We start from the raw sequence: 12,877 nt of genomic DNA, 5'->3' as shown, positions 1-12,877 counted from the left end.
GATTGGAGGAGAGGTGAGAAGCCAGAAAGCATTACAGATTCTGACAAAAATGGAAGGAAGACTTTTATCTGTGTGTGTGCATGTGCATGTATGCGTGTTCATGTGTGTGTGTGTGTGTGTGTATTTGTCCCATTCACACATGTGTGTGGATCTGTATATGTGTGTGCACATGTGAGGATGTTTGTGTATGTTTCTTCTTGCATGAGGAAATGGGCTGTGTTAAGATTAACTTCCATAGTCTTTAGAAAAGCTCATTAGCAAAAAATATTACCCAGGGTTTCTGAATTCTGAGCAGTTTTTCTTTTAACATTTGGCATCCCACACTTTAGTTTTATCATTTGGCGTCTTTTACTGCTTTGTGAGAATTGCAATCTTTTTGACTGAGTCCTTAAAGGCTTTTATGACTTGTTTGTTCCTCAGGGCATAAATAAAGGGATTCATCACTGGGGCAACAGAGGTCATGAGAACTGACACTGCCTTATTCAAATCCACTTTTTCATTTCCAGAAGATTTGACATACATGAAGATGCAGCTTCCATAAGAGATGGAGACAACAATCATATGGGAGGAACAAGTGGAAAAGGCCTTTTGCCTTTGCTGGGCAGAGGGGAATCTCAAAATAGTTCTGACAATGGAGGCATAAGACAAAACCACTAAGAGTAATGTAATAATGAGTGTTAATATAGCATCAATCAAAGCTATCTTCTCTACGAACTGTGTGTCTGTGCAGGAAATCTCTAACATAGGAAATGCATCACAGCCAAAATGATCAATGACATTGGAATCACAAAAGTCCAATTGGAGGCCCAGGCTAAGTGGTGGGAGGATGATCATCAGCCCAGCCAGCCAAGAACTCAGGAGGAGCTGGTTACAGACCTTGCTGCTCATGATAGTTGTGTAATGCAAAGGTTTGCAGATGGCCACATAGCGGTCATAGGACATGGTGGCCAGAAGGAAGAACTCTGCTGCCCCAAGAAAGATGACAAAAAATATTTGTGTGAAACAAGCATCATGGGAAATGGTATTGTCCCCAGTTGATATGCTATAGAGGTACCTGGGGATACAAGAAGTTGTGAGTGAGATTTCTAAGATAGAGAAATTTCTGAGAAAAAAATACATGGGAGTTTTCAGGTGGGCATCCACCAAGGTGAGGATGATGATGATCAGGTTCCCAATTACACTCAACATGTAGTTGAGAAACAGAAATATAAAAAGCAAAACCTGTAGCTGTGCGTCATCTGTCAGTCCTCTCAGGATGAATAATGTAATCCCTGTGTGATTTCTCATCCCTGACTTCTGAATTCTGATGAACCTGCACAGAAAATACAGAGGAAGAATTTGGATCTGGATGAGAGGATGGAGAGAAAACAGGGAGAGCAATGGGAGCTGGTGGGAAAAGGAAGTTGGTTAAAGAGGCAACAAGCTAAGTGATGAGTAAATTCATATTGTTTATTCCCTTAAGTTAACAACATGTACATAGAGCCAGAGCTTTAATTCTGAATGACTCAAGCAATTTGAGGAGGACATTTAAACCCTGACTCAGGATGTCTGTGTTACTCAAAAAATATAGCCTCCATATGTTTTTAACACATAATATGAAAAAGGAAATTTCTTAAGTTGTAATATGATAATAATATATATTAATATAATAATAATAATAACAGGTTGTACATACAATAAGACAAGAGAAGTAGCAAAGTATCAATTGAGATTATAGTCCCAGGATATCTGTGTTTCACCTACATAACATATGTCCATAAGATACCAAGATAAGGAAAGTCCCACTATTCAAGAGAGTATCTGGTCCCAGGTATCCTGTCCGTAGTGATCACAAAAAAGAAGAATGCTGGTCAGTTTCATCTGGTCCTGTAGTTGCTGACACAGGAAAGGGCATTTTTAGTTCACTCAGAGAGAAAAGATTAATTTGGGTTTTGGCCCGTATTGGGGCTTAATTGATCTTAAAATGATTATCACAAGTTACTTGAACTTTTCCAGGGTTACTACCTCTAGCAATTGCTTCAGTGTCTCTTGGGAATTAACATATTTTACTCACTCAAATATGGTCCCTTGTCAAAATCTTTTATTTTGCACTTTTTCTCAGAACCTTTCATCCCTTAGCCACAGTCTATAGCACTGGACATGAATCCAGGAGACCTAGTTTCATGTCCTGACTGTCACTGGTATGTGATCAGGTAGAAGTCTCTCAGCTTCTCAGAAACCAACTTACATTTTATGTTAAATGGGGGTTCACATACTTGCAACAGTTACGGTGTGGAGTGCCACAAGCAAAGCGCTTTGTAAGTTTTAAATGTGTTATTCTGATTCTAATGATTACTCTGTGCTAACTGGTATTCCTTCTGCTCCCCACATCATTAGTTTGCTTTTATATGTATGCTTTCTCATATGTGGTATTTTCCCCAGCATCTTTTTCTAGGAGACCACCTCAAGGCAGAGTTAGGAACATCTGACCTAGGAAGGTAAGCAGGACTGGCCATAAGAAATATTGTAGAGAAGAGGCAGATTGTCTTTGGGGTCTTTCTGTTTCCCTTTCCATGTACTTTCCCCTACTGTTTCTCTACTTTTCCCTAGTGCTCCCAACTCCTTCAGTTACCAAGGACACCTGAGCTTTCCCCCTCTCTATCCAACAGCTCAAGAAGATCCTGGCTGTGGTCCTCTGCCCAATTTATTCTGACTAAATTTTTGGAAACTGTGTCTCATTTTGTAGAAAACTTTTTTTCTGGGAGCTGCTATGTCTGAAAAGATCTCCATGGGGAACTAGAATACCTGCTTTCCTATCTAGCCTCTGCTTCTTAAAAATTGTGTTGTTCTATGCAAGTCACTTCATCTCTCAGGGCCTTAGTTTCTTCGTCTCTTAAATGGAGTGATTATTCTTTAGAAGATCCTTCAGATTCTTTCTAACTCTAAAGCCTTTCATTCTTTGATAAGTGAATTAACTATAAGGTTTGAATAGCTGATAGTGGTTTCTTCCAAAGAGAATTGTTTTTTAAGTGGTGAATGACATTATTTTTATGGGAAGTGCTCCAATTGTTTCTCTTTATAGGGATATATAATGAGCACTTTTATGAAATACTAAAAAGCTTCTAAGACTGTCCTCTTCTTGTGACTCAGATCACTTGTGAGTTATGTTTCTCTGCTTCTCTATCTCTGTCTCTCTCTGTCACTTGAGATTTTTTTCAGATAGAAAATGTGCAATCAGTCCATCTTTCTGTGGAATTGACCAATAACCTTTTAAAGCAGGGATCCTTAACTGTTTTTGTTTGGCAGCAAACAGCAGTATTGGAACCATTGTGAAACAAACCTATCAATCCTTTCTGAGAATAATATTTTAAGTGCACAAAATAAAATACATAGGGTTACAAAAGAAACCAATTACATTGAAATATGGCTATCAAAATATTTTTAAAAAGAAATTCATAGACAATCACTTAAGAGCCATGATGTTAAAGCATTCACCCCTTCAGGGAGGCATGCTTTTGAAAAAAGGGATTTTTGTCATGAAATGGAATTAACTTCAATTGTAGGATTTCTGTAAGTGGGCACCATAGGGCCACTTGTGGTTGGTATCTTTCCCAAGAAGGGCTTTTTTCATATCCTGCAGATCGTAGAAGGGTACACATAATCTAGTCTCACCGAAGCTGATCCCATAGTCATCTATTCCAAAGAGAGTATAAGTTGAAATGTCATGTTATTCCAAAAAAAGAAGTGACATCTCAGAAATTATTGTTGATTCTCTCCCTGAAATAGCCAATGTAATTTCCTAAGTTTTTGATGTCTGAAGTGGATAAGTCTGTTCACTGTGTTTTTATATGGGGGAAATAGTCAAGCAAATATGATCTTCATGGTTACAGAATGAGAAAATGTGTGATGAGAAAAACCTTTTCGTACTTACATTTCTGAAGTTCTTCATGGATGGCATCAATGGCCCAAATAACCCCAAAAGTCACTGGTGTGGCTCAAAGATGCACCGTAGGACAGACAGGTGGCAGGAGCATAGTGAAGCTATTGCCTAGGTCATAACATACCCCTTGGAATACTTGGCCTGTGAATTGAGTCTGTCAGCACATTTGCACCTGCTCCGAGGAAGCTTATCTAGACTTGACTTCCACTTGTTGCTTGTGATTTCTGGGACCTTGATCTCCCTAAGTCTCAATTTCCTCACCTGTAAATAAGGAAGTTGGTTAGATGATCTCTAATGGTTGTTATAGGTTTAATTCAAAGATTCTAATTCTATGGACTTTTTGGTCACACTCTGCTCCCTAGAACCTTATATTCACAGTCAGCTCTATGACTAATTGTTATGTCCCAGGACATTTAATGCTTCTGGGCCATCCTTCTGTCTCCTAAATAATTATACAATGTATTTGGATCAGAGATCTGGTCTCATGTTAAATGTTAGAAATCTTGCCCTGCAGCTAAAAGGAAGCTGGGATCCCTGGAAAGGGAAGGCACCATTCAGACCTATTCTGGGTACCTCAGAGGAAAAGTATTGAAATATTTGGGCAAGGAGATAGGTTTTCCCTCCTAAATTTTATTTGCTTAATCTGCTGAAGGTGTTTGGGGAAAATCAAGTGGGAGAACAAACAAAAGGTTCCTTAGGGATTGAAGTTCAAAATTGCTAATGAATCTGCCATATAATCACCATTAAATAAAAAAAACACATTAAAAATGCAGCTACAGGGGATGTGTCCACAGAGACAGGAAGGTGTCATCCCAGAAATAGATACAGTGCTCAAACAGTGAGGGTCACGCAGTAGAGCAGGCTCCTGGCATATCCATGCTTTTGCCCAAATCATCTAAGGCAGACACCTCAAACATAAAGCTTGCAGTCCAAACCAGAGTCCAATGTAATTGGGAAATATTTTTAACAAATAATAAAAATACGATAAAACATAGAAATATTGCAAAACTAAGTCAATGTACTGGCCCACTTGGATCCTTACATACAGATTAATCTCCCTCATTTCTTTTTGAGTTTGACACTTCTGATGTAAGGAATCATTTTGAAGCCATTACTGAAAAGATAAAGAGCTTTTAGTTAAACTACTTAAACATATGTAAACTAAGCAGGTTTTTTTTTTTAAAAAAGCATAGCCTTTATTTTATCACACAAGATAAAAAAGAGGAATGACTTACACCTGACTCAATAAAGAGGCAAGACAACTCTTATGCCCACATTACTTCTCACAGGTAAGGGAAATTCACTTGAGTTGCATGGAGATGAATTTCCATTCTCCAGAGAGGCACAATTGCCTTGTGGGATAGTTGTTGGATCAAAGAATTACAAAATCATAGATTTAGAAATGAAAAGAATCTTACATAGCAGTCCTCTCTCACTTCTTGCTAACTGTAGGTTGTTATAACAATCACATAGGGAAAATAAATTCTATGTAGTAACAAGTGAACTCCCTTTCTACAGATCCTAAGCAGGAAAACCTTTTACATAGCCTGCATACACTCCTAGTGAATGAATGAATAAAAATATTCATTAAGCACCTACTGTGTGTCACACACTGCTGAGAGACAGGGTCACACATACAAAAAATATAAAACAAGATAGTTGTTGACCTAAGGATCTTAAATCATAACAAGTAAACACAAGACATGTAGTTGAATAATGCCAGGGAGGGAGTGTTTGGTGTGGAAAGCTGAAGGAATGGTGAATGGAATCATAAGGGAATAAATTGACATACTTTTTTTTTGGTAACAACAGCAGAATTGGCTTGATTATTGTTTCTGTGCTGGAAAGTGAGAGGCAGTATGGTACAGAGGAAAAGAGCATTAGATTTGGAGTCCCAGGCCTTGGGTTGAAATGCTCCCTTTTTCATTTATTACATTGAATGATCTTGCCCAAGATCTTAATGCATCCCAAGCTCTTAACATGTCTTGCCCAAGATACTCAAAGTGTCCCCTCTGTTATGCCCGCTTTCTTACTTATCTTCAGTTTCTCCATGTCTACTGGCTTCTTCCTTGCTGACTACAAATATGCCCACATTTTCCTCATCCTCAAAAACCCTCCCTTCTATCTGATAGCAATTGTCCTAAATTTCTTTTGTTCTTTGTATTAAACTCTTTGAGAAGGCCATCTACCATAAGATATCTCTACTTACTCTCCCCTCATTCTCTTTCTTAACCCCCCACAATGTAGATTCTGATCTCATCATTCCACTGAAACTGCTCTCTCTTAAGTTACTAAGATTTCCTAATTGCTGTATCTAAAGGTCTTTTCTCAATCTTTGTTCTTCTTGACTTCTTTGTAATCTTTGACATCATTGATCACTTTCTTCTCCTTGATATACTCCTTCTAACTGTGATAATGGGGTAATGTTCTTAAGAGTTCCAAGTATCATCTTCCATGTAAGGATGTAAATGGGTTAACCTTATTGAATCCCTCATGTTGTCTTTTTTCTGTTTACTCTTTTGTGCTTTTCTTGAGTCTTGTATTTTAAAATAAAATTTTCAGTTCAGCTCTTGTCTTTTTATCAAGAATGCTTGAAAATCCTCTATTTTGCTGAATATCCATTTCCCTTCTCTAGTAGACTATACTCAGTTTCATGGAATAAGTGATTCTTGGTTGTAATTCTAGCTTTTTTGCTTTTTGGGACATCATATTCCAAGCCTTTAATGTAGAAGCTGCTAAATTCTGTGTGATCCTGACTGTGGCTGCACAATGGTGAAATTGTTTCTTTCTTGCTGATTGTAGTATTTTCTCCTTGACCTGGGAGCTATGGAATTTGGTTATGATATTCCTGGGAGTTTTCATTTTGATCTCCTTCAGGGGATGATCAATGGATTATTTCAATTTCTCTTTTACTCTCTGGTTCTAGGATATCAGGGCAGTTTTCCTTGATAATTTCTTGAAATAAGGTGTCCAGGCTCTTTTTTTCTTGATCACAGCTTTCAAGTGTTCCAATAATTTTAACAAAATCTCTCCTCAATCTATTTTCCAGGTTGATTGTTTTTCCAGTGAGATATTTCACATTTTCTTATATTCATTCTTTTGATTTTGTTTTATTGTTTCTTGATGGCATGAAGCCATTAGCTTCCATTTGCCCGATTCTAACCTTTAAGGCATTATTTTTTCAGTAAACTTTCGTACCTCCTTTTCCATTTGGCCAATTTCATTTTTTAAGGTGTTATCTTCAGTGAATTTTTGTGTATCTTTTTCCATCTTTTGTGTTTCTGTTACCAGTCTGTTGACTCTTTTTTCCTCCCATTAGTGTCTTGTATCACTCTCATTTCTTTTCTCAATTTTTCTTGTACCTCTCCTAATTCATTTTTAAAATCCCTTTTTGAACTCTTCCAGGAGTTCTTTTTGAGTCTCAGACCAATTCAAATTTTTCTTTTAGGCATCACATTGTTATCCTCTTCTGAGTTTTGTTTTGATCTTCCCTGTCACTGTAGTAACTTTCTATGGTCAAGTCATTATAATTATTTTTCGACTCATTTCCCCAGCCTATTTTGTGATTGTTAATTTTGTGTTAGGCTTTGCTTCTGGTGTTGAGGGGACATTGTCTCAAGCTTTTTGGGCCCAGAGCCTGGGGTCTCACTGCGGGCCTGCTGAGCTGACCATGGGACCCTGGTGCTGACATGAATGGGAGATGCTTAATGCTGGCTTAATGTGGCATAGTCTGCTGCTGCTGCCTTCCCTGGACACTGTCTGCACTGGACTGCATTCTTTTTTTACGTGAGGGAGAAAGACCTTTCCTGCCAACCTTCTGAGTTGTCTTGTGCCAGAAAATTGTTTCACTCTGTCCTTTTGTTGGTTCTGCCGCTCCAGATTTTATTCTGAGGTGTTGTTTCATAGCTGTTTGAAGGTTAATTTGGGAGAGTTTGGGCTGGTTCCTGCTTTGCTCTGTAGTCTTGGCACCCCTATCCTTGCTGGTAGAGGTTCTTACTGGATTTCTCAGTTCATCTTTTCAAAGAATCAGTTTTTAGTTTAATCATTTCCAAAGCTTTTTGTTCTCTAGTTTTTGTGTTTCTTCAGCTTTTTTAGCTCAATCTTTTCAAAGTTGGATCTATTCTTACTTGCTCTCTTCTCTTTCCTCTAAAGTCCCCAGCTCATTTGTTACCCCATTTTCCTTTGGAGTTTTGTTATTATTTCCTTTTTTTAAAAAATCAATTATATCTGGTTATTTAATTCTCCCTCCCTTTCCCTCTTTCAGTTCTTCAACTAGTATCTTCCTTCCTCTTTGCCTATCAACTTGTTTCATTCATTAGCTTTTAAGAATTTCTTTTCTGTTCATTTTTACATAAAATACTCCTTTTCCCTCACTCTCTACATTTTTTATTTTCACTTTCTGTCTATTCTTGACATGTATTCTTTGGTTCATGAGTCTTATGCTTATTTAATCCTTGATTCTCTGCTATTCCTCATGGAATTAAAACTTCTCAGGTAACTATTCTGTGTTTTTTTCCCTTTCTAAATAGTTTCTATTATTTCCTTGTAGAGATTACTCCTAGTCCCCCTTTTTCTGTTATGGATCCCTTTTAGAAAATCAGCAGTTCCTGCAGAATTGATATTAAACCATGGTATGACTTTTTTAGGTCATTGCTTATACATTTCATTATTGACCTTTGCCCTTCCTTGGTCAATATCCCTCCATTTGCCTCAAAAGCTCTTCCATAAGTGCATGCCCTCTCACTCTTTTAATAATTACTCCTATGATTTGTTCTTTGACCCACTTATTATTTAAGATTTCATCATAAGTCTCCAAATGTGTGTTTTGTTTGTGCTCCCTTAACCTATTGCTGTGTGTATTGTGTTGTGGTCCATAAGGAATGTGTTTATGATTTCTGCCTTTTTACATTTGTTTTAATATACTTCTGCATATTAATTCATTATGAATTTTTGTAAAAGTTCTATGCAGTGCTGACAAATACATACATTCATGACCAGTCCCATTTACAAGATGCCATAAGTCTTTTATCTCCCCCAACCCCCGGCAATTTATTATATTTGATATTTTCTCTTTTGTTTAACTTTCTGTTAGATGTATTCAAAATCGATGGAGGGAAACTGAAATCTCCTGCCACTATTGCATTATTGTTCATGTCTTCATGTAGCTCAGTTCATTTAAAGTTAAATTTCAGTTAATTCCTTAGATGCTAAGGAATTTGAAGCATGTAAGTTTTATATTGATATTGTTTTTTTGACTGGTTATTTTCAGCAAAATGTAAAATCCTTTTGTGTTCCTTTTTATGTTGTCGCTTTGTTTTTGCTTTTTTGACAACATACTTACAATTCTTCTTTTTTAAAATTCACCTAATAAATAATACATTTTTCATCCTGTCATTTTTATTCTGTATGTGTTTTTGTTTTAAAAATATATTTCTTGTAAGCAACAGATTGGTTAGGAGAATATGACATACATTTTCCTCCATTTGTCCCTAATATTGTACCCCCAAAATTAGGGGTCCCACCTTTTTCTTTGTAAACATAGTATTATATCACTACAGTTGTTTCAACTTAATATATTTTTGGCAATTTTATTCTTATTGGCTCTCTGCACCTCCTTCTTAAGTCTCCCATGTTCCTAATCTTCCTTACTTCTTTCCCTAGTTTTTCAGGGGAAAGTATGATATAAGCTGCAGTATTTTAATATAATGGGTATGATAAGATTCTTGATATTAAGAGGAGGGCAACAGAATTGCTGCAGTAGTTAACAAGTATATTAAATAAGTGATTAATTAAACAATGGATGTACTACATAATCAAGTCATAAAGAACATATTAAACAAGGAATTAAACAAGAATCTCCCATTTCTAATTCATTCTTCACATAGGTTCTAAAGTGATACTCTTATAGCACAGATCTGACCATTCTGTTTTCTTGCTTGAATAAGGATGAGGTTGCATTAGTAGACAATATTAGGCTTCTAGTAAGAAACCCCAGAATATACCACTATGGCTCCTCCAAGAGATCCATAGCAATGCAAAAAGATGAACCTAATAATCCACCTGGAAAAAGAAACCGAGGGATCTCCTTGACCATGTATTGCCTGGGTTATGATATCCCATGGGATGGATGCATTGAGTCAATCTGTGAATTTTCATTGGTTAGGTTTTGCAAATTTACAATGAGCTAGGCCAGGAATTGAATGTAATGAAGACAGGAGGATAGCATGTCTTTGAAATGTTTCCTATTGCTTTTCTTCATTGCTTTGAGGTAAAACAAATATCAAACTTTATTACCAATTATAACCCAGTTTATGCTACATTGCTATAGGACTCCATTGATGTATCAAAAATCAAACATATAGGCAAGCCAATGGAGGCTACAAAGAGGTGGGTTAAAATAGATGTTGTGTGGTGAGAGCAGAAAGTCAGAGGTGAATATTGCACCGGTCTCCATAAAATGTGAAAAGGCATAGAAAAAGAATTCCAGTGCACTGGGTAGTTCAACAGTGGGTGATCTATGGGAGGCCATGGACAAGATTCCTACAGGATGAGAATATGTAGAGCAATCCCAGGCTGCACTGGTGGAAGGAACGTCCTATGAATGAGATTAAGAATTTATATACACATACATATCACTATGGAAACAAGCCTGGAAGGAACAGAACATGTCAGAGTCTTTGGGAGTGTACGTCGACTGGGATTCCCCTAACATCTGACCTATCCCAGGGAACCCTCCATAGATTTTCCCCACAGTTTGCATCATGGCTATTCTTTAGGTCATGTGAGGAGGAGCAGAAAGAACCAGGGGCCCATTTAGTTGCAGGACTCTCAGTGTTGGAGCACTGTATCTTTTTTTCTTGAGTACTGTGTCTAATGCTATGTTGGCACCTTCTTGTCCCAGTGGACCAGGTCCCATAGCTGTTTATTTACCACTAAAAACAATCTAATGCTGATTAGTGGTAGATTCATTAATTATTTTGAACCTCAATCCCCAAGGAATCTATTATTTGCTCTCTCGTATAATCCCCAAACACCTTTAGCAGACTGAGTGGATAAAATAATTAGGAGGAAAAACTCATCTTCCTGCCAGAACTGTCAGATGTTTTCTTCTGAAATTCACAGAGGCAGGTGTGTACATTGCCTTCCATTCCCAAATCCCAGTTTCCTTTCAGTTCTAGGGCAAGATTTGTGACTTTTAGTTAAAAGTTGGGAGACAGAAGGGTGGCCCCATAACACTAAGTGTCTTTAGATGTGGGAATCAGCCACAGAGATGCCTTTGAGCTTGAGGTTCTAAGGAGCAGATTTAGGGTATGCCCCCAAATGTCCACAGAACTGAGATCTTGAAGCAAATCTGGAAGGAATATCAGAGATCATTCAATATGACTTCCTTATTTATAGGTGAGGAAATTGAGACTCAACAGAGTACATAAGCAATAGCTGCAATTCAAGTCTAGGTGAGCTTCCTAGGAGCTCAATGTGAATGTACTGATGGACTCAATTCATAGGCTAACCAATCCATGGGATGTCTTGACCTAGGCAATAGTTTCACAAAACTGCTGCAACCTGCTTGCACTGCTGTTGCTCTTTGAATCATACCAAGGCCTTTTGGGGTTTTTCTGACTGCTGATGTTTTCTATGAAGCACTGTCACAAAAGTAAGTATGAAAATAGTTTTCACATCACTTGTTTTCTCATTTTGTTTCCACGTAGATTTTACTTGCTTGCCTATTTCCTTCACACAAGAGCATAATGATTAGAGTGGTCTACTTCAAAAATAAAAAATTTATGAAATTAAAAAAAAACCTTACAAAAATATTTTGGTGATTTCAAGGAGAGAGCCAACAGTTATATATGATATATCACAACTTTCAAAAAATTACAAGCTGTTTGCATTTTACATCCTCATTATAGTGGGGTCATGGATATAGCTTTAGGAAGTGTGGATTGTATGTGCCTTTCTGTGATCTGCAGAATATTGGGAAACACCTCTTAGGAAAGATACCACTCACAAACCCTGCTAGGAAACCCACAATTGTAGGGTAATTACATTGTGGGACAAAATTCCCTCATGCAAAAGCATGCACCCTTGAGTTAATGTTGTAATATAGTATTTTTTAAATTGATGTCTTCAACTTAAAAAAACTATTTTGATAACTATTTCAATGTAGTAAGTTTCCACGTATTCCTATGTATTTAAAAACATCACTCTGAGATAGGTCAATAGCTTTTACCAGACTTCCAAAGGCATCCATGACATAAACACTTTTAGAACTCCTGCTCTGAAGTAAATTCGCAGTACTTTCACTTTAGGTTCGGATCTCAAGATATAATGACATGTACTCAGTATAAACTTAACAAATTACCACATTTATTTTACAATGATTAAGAATGATTAAGGCAACATAAATAAAGATGAGAATAATATTCAGTACAGTAAGTAATAATTAAAATCAAGAAAAGGGGGAATAAGAAAAGAAAGGATACATACTCACTAACCAGGCAAGCTCAAATACCTACTAGACTGGGTAGACTGAAGACAGTCAAGAGTACTGGTCAGGGAGGCAATGGAGAGACATCCCGCTCCGACACAAATCAGAGGCCGTGCACATGATCCACCTCTGATCAACAGAGACTCGGCGTCCCTCTCTCTGGCATCAATCAAAGTACTCCAAAAATCCCTTTCCAAATGACCCTTTTATATCTATGTAAACCAGGGAAAAACAATCTTAATATTTTGTTTTGTGTACGTATCCTTGGTGAACTCAGGTCCTGGACATGCCACATTTTAACAAAGGTTGGAGCTTGACCAGAGCCCCAAATACCTTTTTGTTGTGTAAGTCTCCAAGGAGTGATCAGTTCCTTGGAAGTTATACACTTTTCTCAAGAAAAATGTTCCTTGAGATGAATTGCTTTTCCAAGTAACATAGTTTATTGGTTACTTAACGTTCTATCTCCTTGG

General features: G+C 37.3%; 1 protein-coding gene across 1 annotated transcript; it reads right to left on the bottom strand.

Moving 5' to 3' along the window:
* Nucleotides 1–287: 287 nt before the first annotated feature.
* Nucleotides 288–1,287, bottom strand: LOC110211082 (olfactory receptor 6C2-like). The gene has a single exon (XM_020990272.2). It carries the CDS (start codon nt 1,285–1,287, stop codon nt 349–351), a length of 939 nt encoding a protein of 312 aa, XP_020845931.1. The 3' UTR covers nt 288–348.
* Between the last annotated feature and the right edge of the window lie 11,590 nt (nt 1,288–12,877).

This window comes from Phascolarctos cinereus, unplaced genomic scaffold (assembly GCF_003287225.1).
Source record: "Phascolarctos cinereus isolate Bilbo 61053 unplaced genomic scaffold, phaCin_HiC Scaffold_1;HRSCAF=81, whole genome shotgun sequence".
Lineage (NCBI taxonomy): Eukaryota > Metazoa > Chordata > Mammalia > Diprotodontia > Phascolarctidae > Phascolarctos > Phascolarctos cinereus.
The sequence above is the reverse complement of the archived record's forward strand: the minus strand, read 5'-3'. Positions and strand labels throughout refer to the sequence as shown.